Source organism: Mastigoproctus giganteus, chromosome 9 (assembly GCF_048544385.1).
Source record: "Mastigoproctus giganteus isolate SK-2022 chromosome 9, ASM4854438v1, whole genome shotgun sequence".
Taxonomy (NCBI): Eukaryota; Metazoa; Arthropoda; class Arachnida; order Uropygi; family Thelyphonidae; genus Mastigoproctus; species Mastigoproctus giganteus.
This window is the reverse complement of record NC_143583.1, coordinates 212,945,065-212,966,287: the sequence shown is the minus strand read 5'-3', so window position 1 is coordinate 212,966,287 and position 21,223 is coordinate 212,945,065. Positions and strand designations below refer to the sequence as shown.

Genomic DNA, 21,223 nt, shown 5'->3' with positions numbered 1-21,223 from the left:
TGTAAATATAGAGTATTCCTGTGAAAGTATACGGTTATATGAATTTTAAATACAATTACAGAACACACGTATTTTATAGGCGCGATATACTAACGCCTCACAGCCCTAGTTGCTTTGAAGCTTAACACACTAATCAAGTGTACAGTAAAATCGACGCATACAGTATACGAGGTGTTTCAATTAAAAGGTACCTGGGTCGATCTCGCTTATTAGGTTTAGGTTTTATTGTCGTTGAAATCCTTTGTCTTCATTGGTTTGATTTTTTTTTTTAATTTGATGTTATATTGGTCTGAGTATTACCGTTTATCCACTGAGTGATCACTGAATTATGACCACCTACCTAATACTTCGTAGGTCCTCCTTTTGCCCTCAGTACAGCAGTTATCCGACATGGCATTGATTCAACGAAATGTCGAAAGCGTTCGGGAGGTGTGGCCAATCAAGCTGAGTGTAACACGGTCAGCAATGCAGGTATGGAGGTGATTGGTATATCCACACGCTGATATGCCTTTCCATAATGTCCCACAAGTGCTCTATGGGATTGATATCTGTGGAGTTCGAAGCCAGTCGATATGCTGGAAATCAGAACTGTGTTCCTTCGGCAGAGCAATAAACAGATTTAACAAACCAGTCCTGCGCAAAAAGTGTCCGATGGCTCGTCGCATTGTCATCTTGGAAGACATCATCGCCATTCGGGAAAAAGTGTAACATAGCGGGGTGTACACAGTCAGCAAGCAGTTGACGAGAACGGAGACCACTGATACATTGTTCCACATGCACCAGGGGTCCAAGTTCCTGCCAGTGAAACTTGCCACAAATCATACAACCGCCGCAACCGGCCAGCATTTTTGATACCATGCATGATGGATCAAGAGCCTCATGTTGTTGACGCCAAATCTGTACACGACCATCCACGGTGTGGAGTAAATAACGTGATTCATTTGACCAGCACACCTTCTTCCAGTCTTCTAACGTCCAACTTGCATGCTCTTTGCACCAGGCGAGTCTTTTACGCCGATGAACCTTGGTTAGGAGAGGATGCCGTATGGGTCGTCTATTGGTATAGCCCACACGTGCGAGCGTACGACGCATGGTCATGCTAGATATTGTTACGGGTTGGCCGATGTTGTATTGGTTAGTCAACTGTTTAACAGTGCTACCCCTGTTCGCCTGTACGATTCATCGGACCCGGCGCTCACCTCTAACATCAACCTTTCGCTGACCGTCTTGTCGTTGTTTGACCATTTTGACGCCAATCCTGGTACATTTTAACTGCGGCGGCTCTCGAACACCCCACCAGTTCAGCCGTTTGGGAAATCGAGGCACCAGCTCATCGTGCACCCCACAATCTGTCCTTTATCAAAGTCCGATAAATCCTTCCTTTTACCCATCATGCTTGGAATTTTATTACCTACTGAACCACTGACACCTTATCTATGCTACGTAGGTCGACTAACTCCGCACCCTCGTACCTCACGTGGTCAACGGGTCGCATTCACTTTTCATAAGGGTGGTCATAAGGGTGTATTTTACAATTTTTAAACTGTCATTTTTCCTAATCAACTGTTTATTTTCTCAATGAAAAAGTTGTTTGTCGTCTTTGATTTACTATAAAAATGTCATCAGTGTACTTCTGAAATGAGTGTAAACCGATGTAAAGAAAAAAAAAAAAAAAATTCTGTACAACTTTTGGGAAATGTGTAAAAATGCGAGTATTTTTCCTAACGAAGATTCTCTTCACTTCCAAATATTTCCTACATTTCAAATATCCATAACTCAGTAACCGTTGAAAGTTGGAGCCATGTTGACATATTTTTCCCTCAGAATGACAGAGACATTCTGAGTGGTAACGAAGTTCATCCCAATTACCCCTTAAAAGCAGTTTTTCCGACATGTCATGCGCGCTCGTCGTTGAGCTAGTCAGGGTACAAATAAATTACATTTTACAGATTTAAAATAAGTTGTAAAATATAATTTCGCTGATTTAATGTGTTTCTTATAAAGCTGTGGTTTGCTGCCCAACTGAATGCGTTGCCATCTTGTATTATGACGCAAAACAAAATAATTTTGCAAAACAATCGCGAATGTACAGTCACGGGGCTATCATCTAATCCGTGAGGCAACTACTAGATAAGAATGAACAAAGTTCATCGTAAGGCGCAATACTCGCTAATTGCGTGGCTCTAATTACTCACTCAAGAGGTGGAAAGGACTCATCTGTCCAACGTACTCAGAGAAGGACGATTTGTATAACCAAATAATCTAAATGGGTATTAGTAACAGATTAGGAGGCCGGCAGTTTTCGTGGGGAAACGCTTCATTATTACTAAGAAGTCAGGCATGATTAGTAACCCAGTCTAATCAGTCACGCGATCTCCACGAGGCCATTGCCTCAATCCTCCTTGTGCTAGTACTTAACCGCGTAAATGGATTTAATGTTTCTCGTCATCCTTAATGGGCTCTCTCTTTAGCGTTTTAAATCACTTTTGCGCCAATTATTTCAATGTACTTTCCTGGATGGAAGTGAAACAAATTTATCTTTAATGGGGGACATTACAGGCTCTAAAGGAATCAAGACTTTTAATTAAAACACACCACAAAAGTAAATGTTGTCATTTCTCTCTCCCTCTGCGTCCTAAAGAAACTGGGGCTTAGAATTCTTGATGCTATACTGAAGTGGGTGGCCTTACCACACTTTCCATATTCCAAGACTGCGCTCCGTTCAACTTTGGGTACACTCCCACAACCCACAGAGCCCATGTGTTGATAATAAGGGCATTCCTACACTTTTGCTCATCCAGCTATCTCTCATAAATATTTGGAACAAGATGGGAAGGATGTTGCCAGGCAGCTACCTTCACAGCACCCCTTTCTTGCGCTTAAAGCTCCAGAGGCATTTTTGCATACGTTTCCAGAAACTTGTCAGTAAACACTTCCCAAATGTGACTACTTCCAGGGTAGGATGGTGAGAATGTCACTTACAACTTGTTTGGAAAAGTCTGGGTTCGAATCCCGTTAATGATAACCGAAGTGTACTAAGGCATTTCCAAAAGGGGGATGAATTATTCACTTGAAAGTTATTTGCTGCTGGATTCAGCTATTCCTGGAATACAAAACGTGAAACAAATCCACAGTATGAACAAAACAAAAATGTTATAAAAGAAGGTGGATGAAATCTTTATATGCAAAACGTCATCAGGTTTCATCTTTTGTAAATTCAAGAGATTTCCAATATATAAATGTAAATTATGCTTCATGGTATGAAATACATAAATTAAGAAGAATATAAATGCAATATTTACTTTCCATCTTGATAGACTTGTCTTTCTAGCTCCTTTACCTGTGAAGAGAATGAGAAATATTGAGTATAAATAAAAGTTAAAAATAAAAAGTTTTCAAAAAGTCTTTTTTTAAAATACTTTGGAAGAGGACAAAGAGTTCTTGGAGAATTATTTTTGGTGATCAGGAAGTTTTAGATTTTGAATTCAGTCGCCAGTTCATCTATGGAAGAGGAGATCCAACAAACTCTAACGAGATGTTGGAGTTCGTTTTCCTTAGATCAGGTGAGCCAGATCTTAGGAAAACTTGTGCACCTAGGACCATTCATTAACCCAAAAATTTATCGAACTTATTTCTCATGCCAGTCGGATACCGTCCACAAATTAGTGGAATTCAGTAAGAAGAACATTTTCCGGTTTGAAGTCTTTTAATATCTTCTTCGATTCGGCAAAGCAACTAATCCTAATCTCGACTACGCCTCTCCAATGAAAAGAACTTTTATGTTTTTCGCCCCATTTCATCGTGATATTTTCTTTTCTTCGAATCTTATAATTATTTCACGATTAAACTAATGAGATGTTGCTCATTATCACTAAGAATAGCAGGAATCATCAACATCATTAGTAATTTCCATACATTTAGGGTAGGCAAATATCCACGGGAACATTTTATTTCGAACAACGAATATTAATTTTATCAGATGTTGAGAAACAGCTTTAGAAACAGCTTTAGGGTATCTTGGAATTCGTATTCGGTGTTCGTTGTCAGGTCTGTAAAACAAGGACACATATCTTGTTTTTCCACATCACGTTGTAGGCCTTTGAGAAGACAGTAGTACCTTGTGAATGCAAGCTGCATTCAGCAGAGTTAACAGACTTCCAGCGAGCCATGATAATATGGTACCACATAAGCAATCAGTGTATATTCGACATTTCAACGGCACTGCAGGTCAACGATTAGTGTTCTCATTTACAAACGGAAGCGGACGGTTTCAGTACCAGTTCCGGCTGAGGGCACGTAGCAGGAGAATCCTGCTAAGAATTGTCCGCTCGGAACACCAATCGACATTGTCGCAGCACACACATACACAGAGACCCTCAGTGAGAAGAAGGGACACGTCAACACTTACAGTGCGCAGGATGCTGCAGGAAAGGGGTTTTTTCTGTCGTGTATCCGTCCATAAGCCATTAATCACCCCGACTAATGCCAGACCCCCATCTAGCTTAATGTAAGGCCCACTGTTCTTAGATTGTAGACCAATGGACTACTGTACTTTGGAATGACGAGTTATGGTCTACTAATGTGAGAGACCTGCCTGATTGTAGTAGATGCCCGGAAAAAGCTACCTGCCGGACTATATCGTCCCGACAATAAAGTTCGACGAATTGTCTGGGGCTGTTTTTTTTAGTTTGACCTGGAACTATTGGTTGCTTTGGGTAAAATATGAATGCTGAGGTCTATATAGATGTCCTGAATAAATAAGACGTACTACCACAGCATATGCTGTGGCAGTATGTCGGGGAAGGTCCATACTAGGACAACTATGTCATGTCATACTGCCTGCGTTATGATGCACTGGTTTAAGGACAGGAGCACCAAAAGGTTGAACTACCAACCCAAAACCTTGACCTGAATTGTATAGACTCCTCTAAGAGGAATTAGATCACCGCGTGCGTGTGAGGCGAGATTATCCCCCCCCCCCCAAAAAAAACCAGATTGCAGGTGTCCGGATGTTAATGGCAGGGCAGTGAAATTTAATTCGCGCTATTATTTCCATAACGTAAGCTCAGTCGCACAGGAAATATGGAAAATTAATCCAATCTTATCAGTAAATCGTTAAACTAATCTGAAGTTTAATTGTTTCCTTATCTTGTCACTATTCGAGTACTGATAATATTATCTTAATACAACTAGTTTTCCCACGTGATTGAAGAATTATCTCAATTGCATTTCCAAAATGTGATCGCATATTGCCATGTATTCTGCAAAGGCACATGAGATCACATTTTGGAACCGAACTCAGCAATAGTTCGTGACGCCTTCAGGCCTCTAAAATAACTCGAAGCTAATTCGATGCATTAAAATTCAGATATCAACAGTTATTTGCTCACCGCTGCTTATTTCTGCTGACTGCGCCCTCTTAAGTCTTTGCGTTTTCCTTATGATCCACCTCTCCAGAAGTTCCAAATCTATATTTTCCATGACGTATTCTTCCATAAATTCCGGATTTTGCTGAAGGAACTCTGTCACCAATTTAGGATTTATTTCTAAATAAAGAAACATTAGTGTAAATAAATAAGTATGCCAACGTATAAACCTCCTCTCAAAAGTGTCAGAACACCATTTGAACCAAATACAAATTTATCTTTTCTCTCTAAAAATTAAATAAATAAATTAATTAAAATAATATGTATGCTTATTTATTTTTGGTTTTAATAATAGCCGCGATCCTATTTGGAAACTCGACCAATGTACGACATCAAGGGAGCTTGTTTTTCTTTGACGCGTTTATTCAAATCCACCTGATATCAGGGTAATATTCACGAGGCCTCTCTCTCTCTCGTCACCTGCTCTGACCCATGTGGCCTTCCCGGATTCTAAGTGTTAAGGTTAATCCAAAAACGGTGTGCTGTTGAAATGCACCTGGCAGGTGCTCAAGATCGCATCGCACTGGACCATCTCTTCATCTGAATGACGTCGAAAGCAATGCCTCTGTGAATTTTCCAAGGATGCTCCGAAAACTGCGTCACGCATAAGGAGGATATGCATTTTTGCCCTTCATCATTGCATTGACCAAAACATAGTGAACATCCTGGAGAGATGCAATCAGGACACTCCAGTATTCATCATATTTCCTTCCCCACTATCTGCTCAGCACCTTGAACTAGTTTACAAAGTGGAGAATCCTTCCTGGAAAGTACTTAAACTAGATAAGATATCTTGCAAATTATGAGGAGGTCACTTATTAACATCCGTTCCGAGATTGGCATTCATCTCCCTGTAAGTGATGTGATTAAAGACACAGTACAGGATCATCTCAACAAAGATGCTTCTATTAGCCATTCCGAAGTAAAAAATCTCGGAATTAGACAATTTGAGAAAGGCTCACGTCTTCGGCTAATATGTATTTGTACAAAGAATCCCCACTCAAGAATTAAGCACAGAATGCCTCGCCATTACGTCAATGCCAAAAGCCACACCTATTTTTACGCAAAAAAACAAAGCATTTTGCGGTATCCCCAACTTAAACTACCACATATATATGTTGATTCACTCAGGGACGGGCCGTCCCGAGGTTGAAAGGGGTGCACTGCACCCGAGCGCCATGAAGAAAATTTTAAAGGGGGCGCCAGATTTCAATTGCCACCCGGGCGCCACATACCCTAGGAACGCTGCTATCATTCACTTAATTGATATTGCAAAGGGAAATTCCAAAATTTTTGCCAGAATAGTATACACACTGTACGTTGAAATGGGAATAGAGATATTATTAGCAAATCACCAGTGGTTGCTTTTAAGTAGAGTACAAATAAAGCGATATTTAAATTCTATTTGTCTAGATGGCAAGCAGTTGTCAAAAGAACTCACTTGGACTTGGGTCTTACGTGGGATGCCAGACTTACCTCTGCTTAACATTTCGCCCATACGAAGACAAAAATATATGCTGCTTTATGGGCTATTAGACAAGAACTGGTAGCAATTAGGTATCCTCAGCTAGCGACCAAGTACATTTTAAAGTGTCCCGCTAATTCCAATGTGACTCTGAAATCTGGTCCTCAGCCCCTGATTCACATTATAAGTCCGTCCTTGATCGAGTACTGAATTTATTGGGACGTAGAAAACAACATACGCCTGAGGCGGCTAACTAAGCCACGGGGTGAAAAACAAGCCATAAAAGTTCCTCGAGTAATTGACGGGATTTGAACCCGGTGTAGAAAGGACGGTGACGATGCCACTGTGCTACACGCGCAGACGAATCATTCTGATAGACCCAGGAGTCATCTCTTGTTATCAGGAATCCAGAAATTTAATAACAATTCTTTGCTCTAATTTACGATCACTCATTTTACTGCCGAAGGATTTAAACACTGGTTCACTTAAAGAGGCACAGTTCAATCAAAACTTAACCGATTGCAACGAAACAAAAACTGATCTGTACAGGAACAAACAGCACGATATGAATGTTGTTGACATGCTCAGTAACAAGGCGTTGGTAAGCAACGATTTTCGTTTCATTTGAGCCATACCTTGTACTCGAAACACAAAGAAATGCTGAAATCATTTTCAGTTGCCAACTGTCAGTTTATAAAAAGTACAACGTAGATTGCGTAATATCGAATAAAGAGATGAGCAATGCAGCATCCTTCTTCAAGTAACAGCCCCTGTATTCCGTTAAAGTAGTTTTGCGCGACCAACAAATTTTATAAACTAGCTTGCTTAATAACAACTTTCAGGGGTAGCACAGTTGGTAGGATCGCCGTCCTCTCTACAACGGGTGGAAAAGACCTGAGTTCTCCCATCGATGCCAGGAGGAATTTTTATGGGCCTTTTTCAAAATGTGGCTGAGTTAGTCGGTCTCAGGCGAGGATAGCGTGGTTTTTTTCCCGAAAACTCGGGTTTTTCATCCAGCAAACAGAAAATCGACCTCAGAACACACCCAATTTACAAACAATACACACGGAGCAATATGGCCTTAGTCGTCGATGCTCTTAACACCCTCCTGTAACAACAACAACCTAATAACCACCACGTCTTCATAAAAAATAAAATTTGTAAAGGCAATGCGTACATTTTTTGTTCATATGTTGGCTAGATTTAGCACTGAAATAATACCGATGCATTTACGTTCACTACAGAGGAATTAAAAAAGGAAAAAATATATATAAATATGAACAACTAATCGAATAGGTAATGGTAATTTTAGCGATATAACTTGCATGTAAATAAAAAATATCAAATCATTGTATTTCACCTGATCGTTCTATGCAGTCTTGTGAACAACTTCTCATTATCCTCGAACTTCTATTATTTCCCCGAGCATACCTCCCTGAATCTGAGGGAAAAAGGAAGAACTTTGTTAGTTAATTCGCCGATTTTAATTATTTCATTTTATTAATAGATATAGTCTCAAACCAAGCACCCTTGAATCGATTCAGTATCAGAGTTACTTCATTTTCATCCGTCATTTCAATCTGGTACGCCTCAAATAAGATTATGACATGTAATTTGCTCCGATTGACGTCAGAGCGAGCGAAATTCTGACAACCGACGTTCGTACGACCTGTGCAATACTCTAATTATCTTCCGGAATACGATATTTCGCTAGTATTTTACTGTTTTCGCTCTTTTATTTTTGTAGGCTGCTGCGCATTGTGTGTGTCTGAGATGTGCGTTTACAGCTATTCTAGGAGTCCAATTTCAGATTCGCAAAATGGCTTCAGAAATAAATGTTTAAAAAAACAGAAAGATTCAAAGAACAGAAATCTGATGAAAGTTTTTATGGGAGAAAATGAATTCCGGGCCTTGGTGTTTATGTTTACAAAATATCGCGGATGAATAAATAATATTTACTAAACACTTTTGCTAATTTTAACCGATGCCGTTGTATCCAGGTCAGATCTGATTTCCTTTTTTTGACCTTATTATTATAATATTGATATTAATTAATTTTAATGAGATATTGGTATTTGAGTGGGGCATTGGAGGTTAATTCTACCAACCTTCTAAACTATTCGAAAAGACTTGTCTGTTATATAAGTTTAAGAAGGTTGGTGGAATTAACCCCCACAAAAAACTCTCGTGTTATTTCCAAATCCTTTTGAAGGCAGCCTGTTTGTGATCATAAGGGACCCTCCCAACTTTAACTCCTGTAAACTTAGACAGCTTCCATTGCATTCTGTTTCCAATATCATTTAGGAAGAAAAGAAACAAAACATGTCCTAGTACTGCAGTCCACTCTGAAAAAAAAAAAGAAACATTAATGACCGCCTCTATCTTCTGTCCTTCAACCAACTCCTAATCCGCTGGTGGATCTTCCTTGTTCCAACCTACTTTAATTTATGCAATACCTTCTGGTAAAGAAGGGAATCAAAAGCATTACTAAAACCCGGATTTATACAGGGTATTTCAATATTCCTACATAAACAAACTCCTAAAATTCCTAAATAGACAAAACTCTTTATTCCATAGACCTTAATATCTATGGAAAACGGCAAAAGACTTTCCTTTTTTAAAATTTGTTATAAAAATATGATTGTGTAAAACGGACTTCTGTCCCATGTTTTTTTTCTTTTGCTCAGTTCTTCTGTTGTCCATTTTGGTATCTGTGTTTTGCAGTACTTCGCAACTGGACTGAATGTATTTTTGGGCTGCAGGATAAATTCTTATGTCGTTGTTGGGTTATATGCGCATTAGCGACTCAGGCCATATTGTTCTGTTATATATTGCGTGTTTGCTGGATGAAAAACCGAAGTCTAGGGGAGTAAAAACCATGCTGTCCTCGCCTGAGACCGACTAACTCAGCCACGTGGTCCTGTATTTTTAATTATAATCTGAAAACGTCGATTACTTTTTCCCCTTATAAAAAAGCAAATATGAAATACCATATTCGCTTTTTTCCCACATCGAACTGGAGAAAATACAAATGAGGAAGAAAGCCCTGATCGGTTTAAAAGCAATATTGCAGATATTTTCGAAAATTCTCATAAATTTTCAATTTCTGCCTCCCTTCGCGTAAAAAAAAAAATAATAACTGCTAGTCACCTTGTTTAATAAGTAGCCGCGTTTGCTGCCAAATATTCTCAAAGTGCAATTCTGCAGATGGCAGTGAATACCGAGTGTCACGCATAAAAGGGATTACTCATGCGAAGTGTGTGAGTAGAACTACTCAGCTGGATGGTCCTCATATAAAACGAGATCATTTGGATGGTTGCACTCTACTTAATATTGTTTAATATGAATTGCAAAGGTCTTTGCATTTGGGATTGATGCAAAACTGTTAATACTTTAAGTATATTTGCATAATTTCTTAGATTTCCTTTTTAACGATATAGTACATTTGTATCTTTATAGAACAGCATTGATGAGTGTCAAGTATTACAAACTTTTGTGGTATTATGACGCGAGCTGCGTTGTTCCCATAGGGCTTATACGTCCATGGTCAATGGTATGATTAACGTTGAACGTCTCTATAAAGTGATAAACTAATTTCAAACGCACACACATCAGGGAACTGTGACGGCGCATGTACCAGTGCGTCCTTAATCAGTACTCGAGATATTTATGGAAATGATCACTACTGACGTGTAAAGAACTGCTTCTTCGGGTACTACTATTAATCATCCAAGGGAACCTGAGTCTACGGGTAATCTTGGAAAACGAATCGACTTCGTATTCAATTCTTCGGGATGTTTTGCAACGAGAGCATTGCAGCAACTGGAAGGAAAAGTTAAGAAATGCGCGTTATTCTCGAGAGAGCGCTTTTCTTTCATGGTTGGAATATCTTCGTGCAGAATTAAACGGATAATGGAGAGTCCGAACAAATTTGGTCAATGTCAGATGCCTGGCGAAACTAGGGCAGCTGACATTGATTATTGAAAATGAACCTCGGAGAACACAAAACTGAATCTCCAGGTGTTAAACATTGCTACGTTTTTTTTTTTTTTTTTTTTTTTTTTTTGTCAACAGTGGTCCTAGCGAGTCCTTTTTTCACACCATTGCACATGCGACCGGGAAGTATCGAAGTGCGTCTATGGGAAATGACTGGGGGCATGGTGATGGAAGTGCAGAAGAAGTTACCTACCTTGTCTGGAGCAGTGGATCCACACTTCATAATGGTCGCCGCGCAATTGCCGTCAGACACTCAAATGCACTTCCCTATGGTCCAAACTTGAAGTACAGCTGCGTTCTATACAGAGCACGTGAATATCCTTTTATGTACTTCCGGCCCCAGCATGCGGAGACACCCAGGAAAAAGGCGGCGGATTACGAACAGAAACTTAGTTCAGTAGTTGTCATGGCAACTGCATTTAATGGCTACACATCTTCCTGGCTCTTCCCCTCCCACTCCCTCTCACTGTGGAACGAGCTGCACTATCTGAAGGATCATTCCCACAATGTAATTGAATCTTCTATGACAAACGGTGTGAATTCGGTTCAACCCGGTTTCGTACCTCAAAGTTAAAACTAATCAAACGATCCGTTGTTTTCAGTGGACATTTCGCCTTTGAGTCCTTGCCAAACCAAATCGCCAGTAAATGCATCACAGCCACTCGCATCCGCAGCAGATTCGCTTCTCGGGTTCAGACACCTCGGCGACAAGAAGGCGTAAATCCGTCGTGAACTCGCGATAACATTTTGCGCCGAAAGATATTCCACTCGTGTAGCACCACAAATGGCGAGCGACTTCCTGCGACCGCACTACTTTCGCTTTGTTGGCCTTCCGTTCTTTCGATGTACCTGACGTTACTGTCGTCGGTGAAGTTATATAAATAGTTTTTTTTTTTTTTTTCCATCTGGAGGGCGTGCGCTGGTCTTCGGACTTCACATTTCCGATAGAGAGAAAAAAGAGAGAATTTTGTTTAATGTTAAACGACAAGATAAAAGTAGGATCTTTAATTTCCGGGGTGGTTGTTCGCAATGCTTATTCGCGGCAACAGTACGCAATTAATGAACCGAAACGCTCTTCCCCCTAAACTTCCATATTTTTGTTTTCGACATTTTAGCAACAAGTGTGTGCGCGTGCGCAATCTTTCTTTCACCTGCTCTGGTTAGCTTTCAGAAACGGTCGAAAGCGACTAGGGTATAAGAAGAAATAATTCTTTCTACACTGTCCTACCAAAATAATAGAGAACGTACCGAACAGCGTGTAGATCCATTTCAGCGAAGATGACTATGGAGATCTTGAGTAGTGGTGTGGTGTGGTGTGAAGGAGTGCTGGTTGAATCCATAACCATGAGCTTTCTTCTTGTTTAAGTGTCAATGCAAGGAAGATTTTCAATACAAATCTTTAGTATTCTAATATTAGGAACGTGTTTAAAAAACATAGTGGCAGGAGAAGTGTGTGGACTGTTCTAATTGACACGAACTATTAATAACGGGGAATAATGTAATGTATAAGTCTCTGTTGGGAATAAAAATCTAATTATACCACGCTGTAAGTGAATGAAGCATTAAATTAACAGCGAAGGAATAAACAAGATTATCATTTAAAGATTGCATTACATTTATCGGAATTTTCATTCAGATGCGATGATGTTGTTGGGTTGTAGAAGCGACGAAGCCCATGTTGCTCCGAGTATACACTCTGTAAATTGCGTGTGTTCTGAGGTCGATTTTCTGTTTGCTGGATGAAAAACCCAAGTGTCAGGGAGAAAAAACCGTGCTGCACTCGCCTCAGGCCGACTAACTCAGCCACGTTGTGAAAAACGCCCATAAAAATTCCTCCCGTCATTGACGGGATTCCAACTCAGGTCTTTTCCGCCCGGTGTGGGGAGGATGGCAATCCTGCCAACTGTGCCACCCACGAGAGCCCACATACGATTACAAAATCATGTTTGTATGAGTGAAGTTAAATGGTGTACTCCTATTTTTACCCGTCGGACCTGATGATAATCTGTTTGGTGTTGCAGGTCAAGCGGCTCCGAGGATTTCTCCCAACTCCCCGATGTATCTTTGAGACGCAGTACAAACTTTGTAAAGGCTAGATAGCGTGTGATCTGCGCCGTTGCGCTTATGTTGGTCTGTTATTCATCTGGCCTCTTGGCCTACGGGCATTGGAACACCACATTCTCCTAGTTGACGTTCACGATGACGGGGAGGTGGGCCAAGAAGTAGGGAATACAAGGTCTCTAGCTGGGAGGGGGGAACCCTGGCGTCGCCTGAGCTTGCCAGGGAGTACCCCTTAAAAAAGTGCAAGTTTTTATTGGAAAGGAGGGTGGGGGTGACAGTTCGAGGTTAGGTGAAGGTGAAGAAGGTGAATGATAGGAAGGCGTCCACCAGGAAGTTGGAAGATAAAGGGACAGAGGGGTAGCCTTCGTGCAGAGGCAAGCCACCTCCACGGGGGGCGTTAAGAGCAGTAAAAGTATTTAGGATGGTAGAGTCCACTAGACGAAGTTTTGGAGTGGAAGGTGAGACGATTGGCCTGGCCTTGGTGCGATGACCAATGAGGTTTGAAGAGTAGTGGATACCGCAATGCTGCCTAGTATCCAATTATGAGCTGTTTTATTGTTATTTTTGCATTAAGTGACAAGGCAGCTAAGGTCATGAAACATTAAGAAGATCGCTCGGAAGGAGTAGATATTCCACCAGGACCGGAGATGCACTTCCAATTTTTGCTTACTTAACCTCCAGCGCGCAGAAAATCAAAAGGCAGTATTGCTGATGATTTCGAATATTTTTATTATCGTCTTATTTTTAATGCTGAATTAGCGTAACGCGAAATTACCTTCAAATCATCTGGAGCACCTGCACGTCCAGTCGAATCCATGCAGTGCAGGATTTCGGCAGTTATTCCAGCTAAAGGAAGACTTACTCGCTGTTTCCAGTTCTCTAATATTTTGGTAGAGCAGTGTATTCCCCTACATATAAAAATGTAAACTGCGAACACGACAGCCCAAATCCCTCTGATTACACGAACAAATACGAGAACAGCGTTTTCTGCACGTGCCATTATGGCAGATTTGCCGCAGTTTCTTTTTCTGGCGATTGGTTTAAAGCACGCCTAATTAATGGTTCGAGCTGACATTTCCGCTGCTGCGGAGCACTTTTAAGCGTAGGAGCTTACGTTGCAGGTGTCATTAAGCGACTGCAAAGTTAATGGCACCTGCGGTAAGCTGAAGAGCAGCAAAAAAAACCAGTTCAGGTATAATCAACCAATCAATCAACAAACTGTGCAGGTTTAATAGAAAGACCCCCAACGCGGCGAGTATTAGTTACCGCGATATTATTTATCTATTTACTGAGAGCTGCTTCCACCGTGACTTCAATATCCGGCGTGCCTTTTTCTCGATTCTGCCCTAACCATTGTTCCACTTCTGCGCTTCAAATATCCTTTTTATTTGCGCTTAACATACCCGATAATCTTTGACTGTATTCAGTCGCTGCATGTGTAAAGAACTTTCCATCGATTCACCCGACGTTCTTCTATTTTTACTTCTGATAACAGAGTCGGAAATTCATAACACGAGTGAAACAGATAACGGGGTTCGTCCCAGTGATTTATCCATTATGTCTGAGGACTTTCCAGTTAATTTTTCGAGCTTAATTTTCAATTACTGTCAAGTTTCATATTTCATATATCACTTGCCCTCCCCAGCCAGTAAACAGTCTGGATCCGTCCCTAATGCCTTCTGTTTTATGTAACAATTAAAGTTCCATTTTCGGACAATACTAAATCATTTATTCGCCTAAATTATCTAAAGAACGAGAATAAAATTGAATCAAAGAAAGTGGAATGGTGGGTGGAAAGATGAAATGAACAAGGCCCCCACCCATGGCCTCGCGCCAGTTGTTATGTCTCAAAATCAAGTTATATTTATACTTTCGTTTTTTACTTCTGTTATGTTTTTCCATGGTTGGTCTGTAAGTCTCTTTGAGGGATAAAAAACCTGAAAAATCCTTTACACTTCACAGAGTAGCTCTGTCACGCATTTATTCCTGTGGTATAAAGGTCCCTGTCTACTATAACCTATTTGTGTAATCTTTAATTACTTAAAAGTTAAGTTCAGAATACACTAAGTGTTTATTTTGATTACAGGTGGTAAATTTATCTTCTGGATGTTTATATACTTGAAGCTGGTTTTTGCCAAAGAGTTATTTATTGAAAATGTCTTGTAATAACAAATCCCTTGCTTCAGCCAGAAACCTAGTGAACTACAAGGGGGAGGGGGTAAAAAGTTCGTGGCCTAAGTATGAAAGGTTATTTGAGGAGTCTGGTGACGTCACTTTTTAACATAGTCCCTTTGGAGTCAATACTCTTTTACCACCGATGATGCAATGGGTTAACTCCAGCTGCGAAGAAAGTTTTCTCTTTGGCTTCCATGAATACATCCACTGCAGAAATTTATCACTTTCAGTGGGAAAATGGAAAATTGTGCTAGATACGATGAATATGGGCGCTGGTCGAATGTTTCAAAGCCGCACTTGTGCAATTCAGCCATGGCAATGACAGAATTGGAAACAAGGCTCCGTTGTTGAGGTTTCCTCTGCATTTTTCTTTGATGTTTTTTCGCAAACGCCTTACAAGGTCTACATAATATGTCCCTGTGGCTGTCTGGTCGCTCTGAAAGGAATCCACTAGCAACATTCAATAAACCGATGTCATCACCTTGAGAATAGCTGTATTTCCAACATTTGGACAGCTGCTTTGTCTCTGGCTGAAAGTAATGGAACCATATCTTGTCCACGGTCACAAACCTTGCAAGGAAATGCTGCTGGATCTGCTTAAAAAGCGATGAAAATCGCTTTTTAACTTGACTTGACCACTCTTGTGGGTTTTTGATCTACTGTCAACAACTTTCGGATCCATCGTGCTGACACTTTTTCATGGAGAGAATCTCTGTTATTGGGTTCTCCCACCTCGTAAATCATGCAGCTCCGCTTTCAAAGAAGTTAACAGTTCTGTTTCGAGGAACCTCACTTGAGATTCGATGTATTCAATTGACGATGACAGTGAAACCAGGGTTGTTTCTCACACATTTAAATCCGAGTTAGAAATCTGCACTAGAAGAAGCAGTCAGAGAAACATGGGTTAGCTTCAAAAATGTTATTGAACTTCTTAGGCAACAAGGAGGATCCAGATTACAAAACATCTGTTGAAAACCTGCCACCGAAATTAAATTTCAAAGTTGGTCTGTAATATGAGCTTGAAAGTTCAATTCTTCCCATTTGGACTGCTTTCCTGAAAATCATTAGCTAACAAGGAGGAAGATTATGTGATTATATGTCGTATTCACATGGCAGTTGAGAACACATATGAAGATAGATTAAAAGTGGACATGGCGGGCGCTTTATATCTGCGAAATGAAAACAGTAAAGATAACCTTTAAGCAAAGAAGTTTCCAGTTCAAAAATAGTACCAAATATAACATTGCTTAAGAAAATGTATTTTTGAAATCAACATTACCGAATTGGAATAAAAACTAGGAATTTTTTTTTTCGAATTTGCAGACCACTGTAATTAATTTAAAAAAAACCTGACAAATCAGTAAAACCTCTTGTCAGGATTAACCGGCACACATTAACTAACATTAATTAATGTACTTAATTAACCGTTGAATTTCATAAGCCATTGCCCATTCGTTCCTCCAATCAGCACACGCCAACAAGTGTGATATTCGTCGGAAGTCGAGTTATTACGTGTGGACGGACAAACAAGTAATAAAGTTGTCGGGTTTCTATTATGTGAGTTTGATGAAATTTGGACAGATCGATAAATCCTTTTAAAAGAGTCAAATATAAAATTTTATGAAACCCACGTGCTATTGTTACTTCCTAATTAATCTACCCTTCTACCAGTTCCCTTATTTGTTCGGGCTGCCATTCAGGCGAGTCGATAATTTCGTTGACCGGATACTTCCACTACTGAAAGAACAAGAACTTTTTATTTGGCTGACAGCCATTATTAAAATATTTTTTAGCTTCTCTGGGAACGACGTCTTCGATTTAAAGATATCTAAGTGTCAATTTTAGATAAAGATAGGTAAGTGTCAAGTTCTGAGCTCTCGATTGTGAACAGTTGCGAACTCTTCTGACCCCACGTGGTCGTCAAGGAGTATGATAAGAGGGAGGGGAGCCTTGTCGGAACGACTACGCTGTACTCTGTCTACTTATACCTGTGGACAAGTAGGTCTAATTACATGTACACACGTCATATTCTGGAGAGGCTGTCGAAGCATAATCTGCGATCGCAGTAATAACATTCACGTGATTACTGTGATTAGCGCCCGGAGTGGAAAAGAAATTAATCCTGTCACTCGGAAGTTTCTTTCGCGTGCGAATCCAGCCCGGTTTTCTGCACTTTGTAGGGTTAACCCGAGCTGTAATTAGTCTCCTGGTATTGATTATAAGAAAGTCTCTCGCGTAGGCAGGTGAGCATCAGATTGGCCTTTTCTGCGAGCCCGCAGTGCAGCTGTTGGCCACTCCATTGAATGCAACGTTTCACGCCTGTTGGTTCAAACTGCAATTCCTGCGCTGTTAATGACACGTTTGCTTTCCCAGTGCCGCCGAACACAAAAGAACGCAGCCTTCGAGCACGTGATTTCATCAATTATAAGAAACCGCTGGGGAGTAGAAGAATATTATTCAGCCCGTTTAATTTTACCCGGCAATGTTCGATTGCTTTTGCGTAAACTGCTGCTGACAAGACAAAGATTTTCGCTTAGGAGATTTCCTTTTCTTTTCTCTGGTTTGTTTGTTTGCTTTTCGCGCTCAGATTTCCATCAGAGGCTGGTAACGAGTTTATTACTTACTTCTTGCCGATGCAAGTGCTTAATACTTAAAAATCAACCATTCTTAGAAACATTTTGTTTCTTAACGTATACTTGGACTTGAAACTCTTCTAACCGTTTGGTCGTCCCGGAGTTTAAACAGAAAATTTATTCATTTATATTTCAGGAAAGCTTTTGGTATTGTTGCACTTAAAAGACTTCTCTATAAACTGGAAAGTGTGGTATTAAGGGCAAATTACTGCTATGGCCTCCGTAGCCGAGTGGTCATGAGCGGGAGTGCAGTAGTACACGCTCTTTCAGTAGACCAGGGTTCAAAAACCTGACTGCTAAATACGGTTGATCTGCCAACCTGCACTGGACCAGCGTGGCAGATTATGGTCCATTTCCCTCAGCATGAATTGTTGAGGAGGCTTCCATCCTGCAGTGGGTTGATAATGGCTGCAGTTTACTTTTTACCTTTTTTACTGCTATGGATAAAGGGATGCTTGAGTGCAAGCAATGGACACTGCTCTTTGGACTAATAGTGGAGTCCCACAGGGTTCCGTGCTGGGCCCACTGTTGTTCTTTGCATTTATTAATCATATTGTTGAAGGTATATCAGGCTTAATGTCTAAGTTTGCAGATGAAAGGTTGGCAGGATTTATGACAGTAATCAGGGTATGCTGATGCAACAGGATCTAAACAAATTAGGACATTGATATTGACAAATGCAAAATACTGCATATGGGTAGTGTAACGTATCCCAGAGTAACGTATCGACTGTGTGCTACTACACTCAGGATAACAGAAATGAAAAGTTAACTGTGCAGTTCGATATGAAGTTCCCTTAGCGGTGCAGACAAGCTGCCAGGACAGTTTATGGTGTTTTATCAATGATATACGGGAACTTTGCTAGCAAAGATAAGAGGTGTGGCCTGACCATTGTACAAGGCAATGGTTGGGCCACATCTTGAGTACTGCATACAGATCTGGAGGTTTCATTTTAGGAAGGATGTAGAACTGCTGGAAACAAGTGGGGGGGTGCAGATAAGGGCAATGAGATTGTTGATAGGAAACGGCGTGGTCTTATCAATAAAGCCCCAGTCCTGCAAATTGCAGTATCTGGAAACCAGGCACCTGCGAGATGATCTGATTGAGGTGTTTAAGGGTTTGAATGGATTGAGCAAGCTCAGTGCTGATGGGATTTTTCTTCTTGCCCAGACTACAGACATTTAAATTAAAGAAGGATGGTTGTAGAATAGATGTGCAGAAGTTTGCTTTGAGCCATTTAGTGGTTGATTGTTCGAGCAAACTTCCATCTTCTATTGTGAAAGTGGGTAGTTGGAATAAATTCAAGGAAGAACTAGACATAATGATGGGGGGGATCGATAGATGATGTAAGGAGTTTTTTCCTTTTTTTGGCTGTTAATACTATTTTGGATATCCTATATGTTATATAGAAGAAAATAAGTGGTATTAACTGCCGGATTTCTATTGGTCCGATTGTACTTGAATTTGGAAAGGAGGGACAAATCGTTCTAAAAGAACAAAGTATAAAATTTTATGAAAATCCAGTGACAATAGGTGCATTATGCATATATGCCAACGCTCCTGAAAATAATAATGAATAATTATAATAAACATTTTGTGTGCCATTTCTGATAAGAATATTAACGCTCATGGCATTTAAAGCTAGATCACTCCAGATCTGTTTGAAGTTCGTCCCTCCACTTTATGTCTGTGGAAAATCTTGACCAACAAATAATTTTGCCAGTCGATTTGACAGTTGAAATCGATTGGAACACATTCATTTCATTCTAGTCAATATACTTACTTAATTGCATCCATTATTTGATAAGATTTGAATGATGATTGCGTGTAAAAACTTTCCGACACTCTAGCTCATTGCACGCGTTTAATTTCAGTTGATCATTTGAATTTGTTTAGGGGTCGTCCAAATGGAACAGTCTTTGAAAAAATTTTGGGATTTGTCCGAAACAAACTACCACACTCTCAGAATAGATGTCCTCTAGGACGATTTTGAATGTGTGTGTCTGATACAGGACATGATACCTAATAGTGGTTGTAATTGACGTGTTATTTAGTTGGTCTCAGTCGAGGGTGTAGCATTGAAACTCGGTTTTTCGTCCAGTAAACAACAAATCGACCACAGAACAAACGCAATTTACAGACATTTACTGATGCTCCTGAAACCCTATAATAACAACACGTTATCAGTTTTCATGTAAATAAAGGTTATTTGTAGATATACAGGTGTCCGGATAATAATGGTAGGGCAGTGTGTATGTATCATTTTACGATGTGATGACGATGGTGAACGTTTTGTGGATCGAATCGTTATACAATACTAATACTCAATGATCACACGCACGAACCAATGGAAACTTCGGAACTCACACCCAACAGAAATGATTCACGCGGTACTTAGGGCAAGGAAGTGCTCTCAGGGTTCTCTTATAATGTTATGATAGCCATAAAAGCAACTTGGCAGGGCAGCGTAACGTGTGGCATAATATTTAAGTCTTCATCAATTCTGTTTTCATTATTATCACTGTTGGCAACTCCGACAAGTTCAACAAATGGGTTTTTGTTATTCAGAATCCATCAGCGGTGTAATTCCTGCGCCGTTAGGAGGGGTGGACCGTCAGGGAGCTCGATGACCCCAATGCAGAATGATTTAGTATGGCTATTAAAGAGCGGGAAGTCCGTTCATTTGTGGTTACACCTCCCAGTCCATCCTTTTAATCCTAATTAGTCGAAGAACTTGAGAGCTTGGTTATTTCAGTAGAGTCGAATGAGTCATTGGTGATTTCAAAGTCAGAGCTGCATCCCACAAGCGACTACCGAAAGTACTTCTGATGCATTTGTTTGCATCCACAGGCAAAAGGATGAGTGTCTAATGTCCGTCCGTCCGCATGTAATAAGTCAGTGGATGGATTTTCATGAACTTTTATATTTCTCTCTTTTAGAACGATTTGTGAAGCCTCCTCAAATGTCGTTAAAATCGGGCCAATAGAAATCCGGAAATTTATTTATTTTTTTCATACATTTTGCATAGGCTATCCTTATACCGAACATTGAGGTTGAAGCACTGGACATTATGTTTGTTGCCGTTCGCTGGTTGGAGGAATTAATGAGCAATGTGGCAGATCCGCAGAAACGAAATTTTTTCGGTTCGCGCATAAAAGTCATTACTTTTTGTTCTTTTTTTGTTTGTAACAGGCTTCGCATTGTAAACTAAATCTATAAAAGCAATGCCACCAAGATATATTGCAGATGCGGTATATACAGGCAAGTGCAGTGCAATGATTTTATTAAATAAAACAAAACATGATATCAGTTGGAGTCAGAAACATTAGCAGCTCAATTAAATATGCCGCTTATTTAGAACGCCATATGATTTTGAGACATCGTGTTTTCCGTTATTTATACCCCACCCGGCCATCCTTAACGTTATTAAACCGCTAGAGGAAATGAAATCTTTCCAAATCAGCGTG

General features: G+C 40.2%; 1 protein-coding gene across 5 annotated transcripts in view; it reads right to left on the bottom strand.

Annotated features, from left to right (window-relative positions):
• The window catches only part of LOC150081105 (putative 3',5'-cyclic phosphodiesterase pde-5), a 167,874-nt gene that overhangs the window by 63,190 nt on the left and 83,461 nt on the right, over window positions 1–21,223 (bottom strand). For all 5 annotated transcript variants that reach the window (XM_090382156.1, XM_090382158.1, XM_090382160.1 and 2 more), the window contains 3 exons: window positions 8,252–8,332; window positions 5,391–5,546; window positions 3,303–3,340 (listed from right to left, as the gene is read on the bottom strand). In XM_090382156.1, coding sequence (XP_090238282.1) covers window positions 3,303–3,340; window positions 5,391–5,546; window positions 8,252–8,332 — 275 coding nt within the window. The remainder of the gene's footprint in view (window positions 1–3,302; window positions 3,341–5,390; window positions 5,547–8,251; window positions 8,333–21,223) is intronic.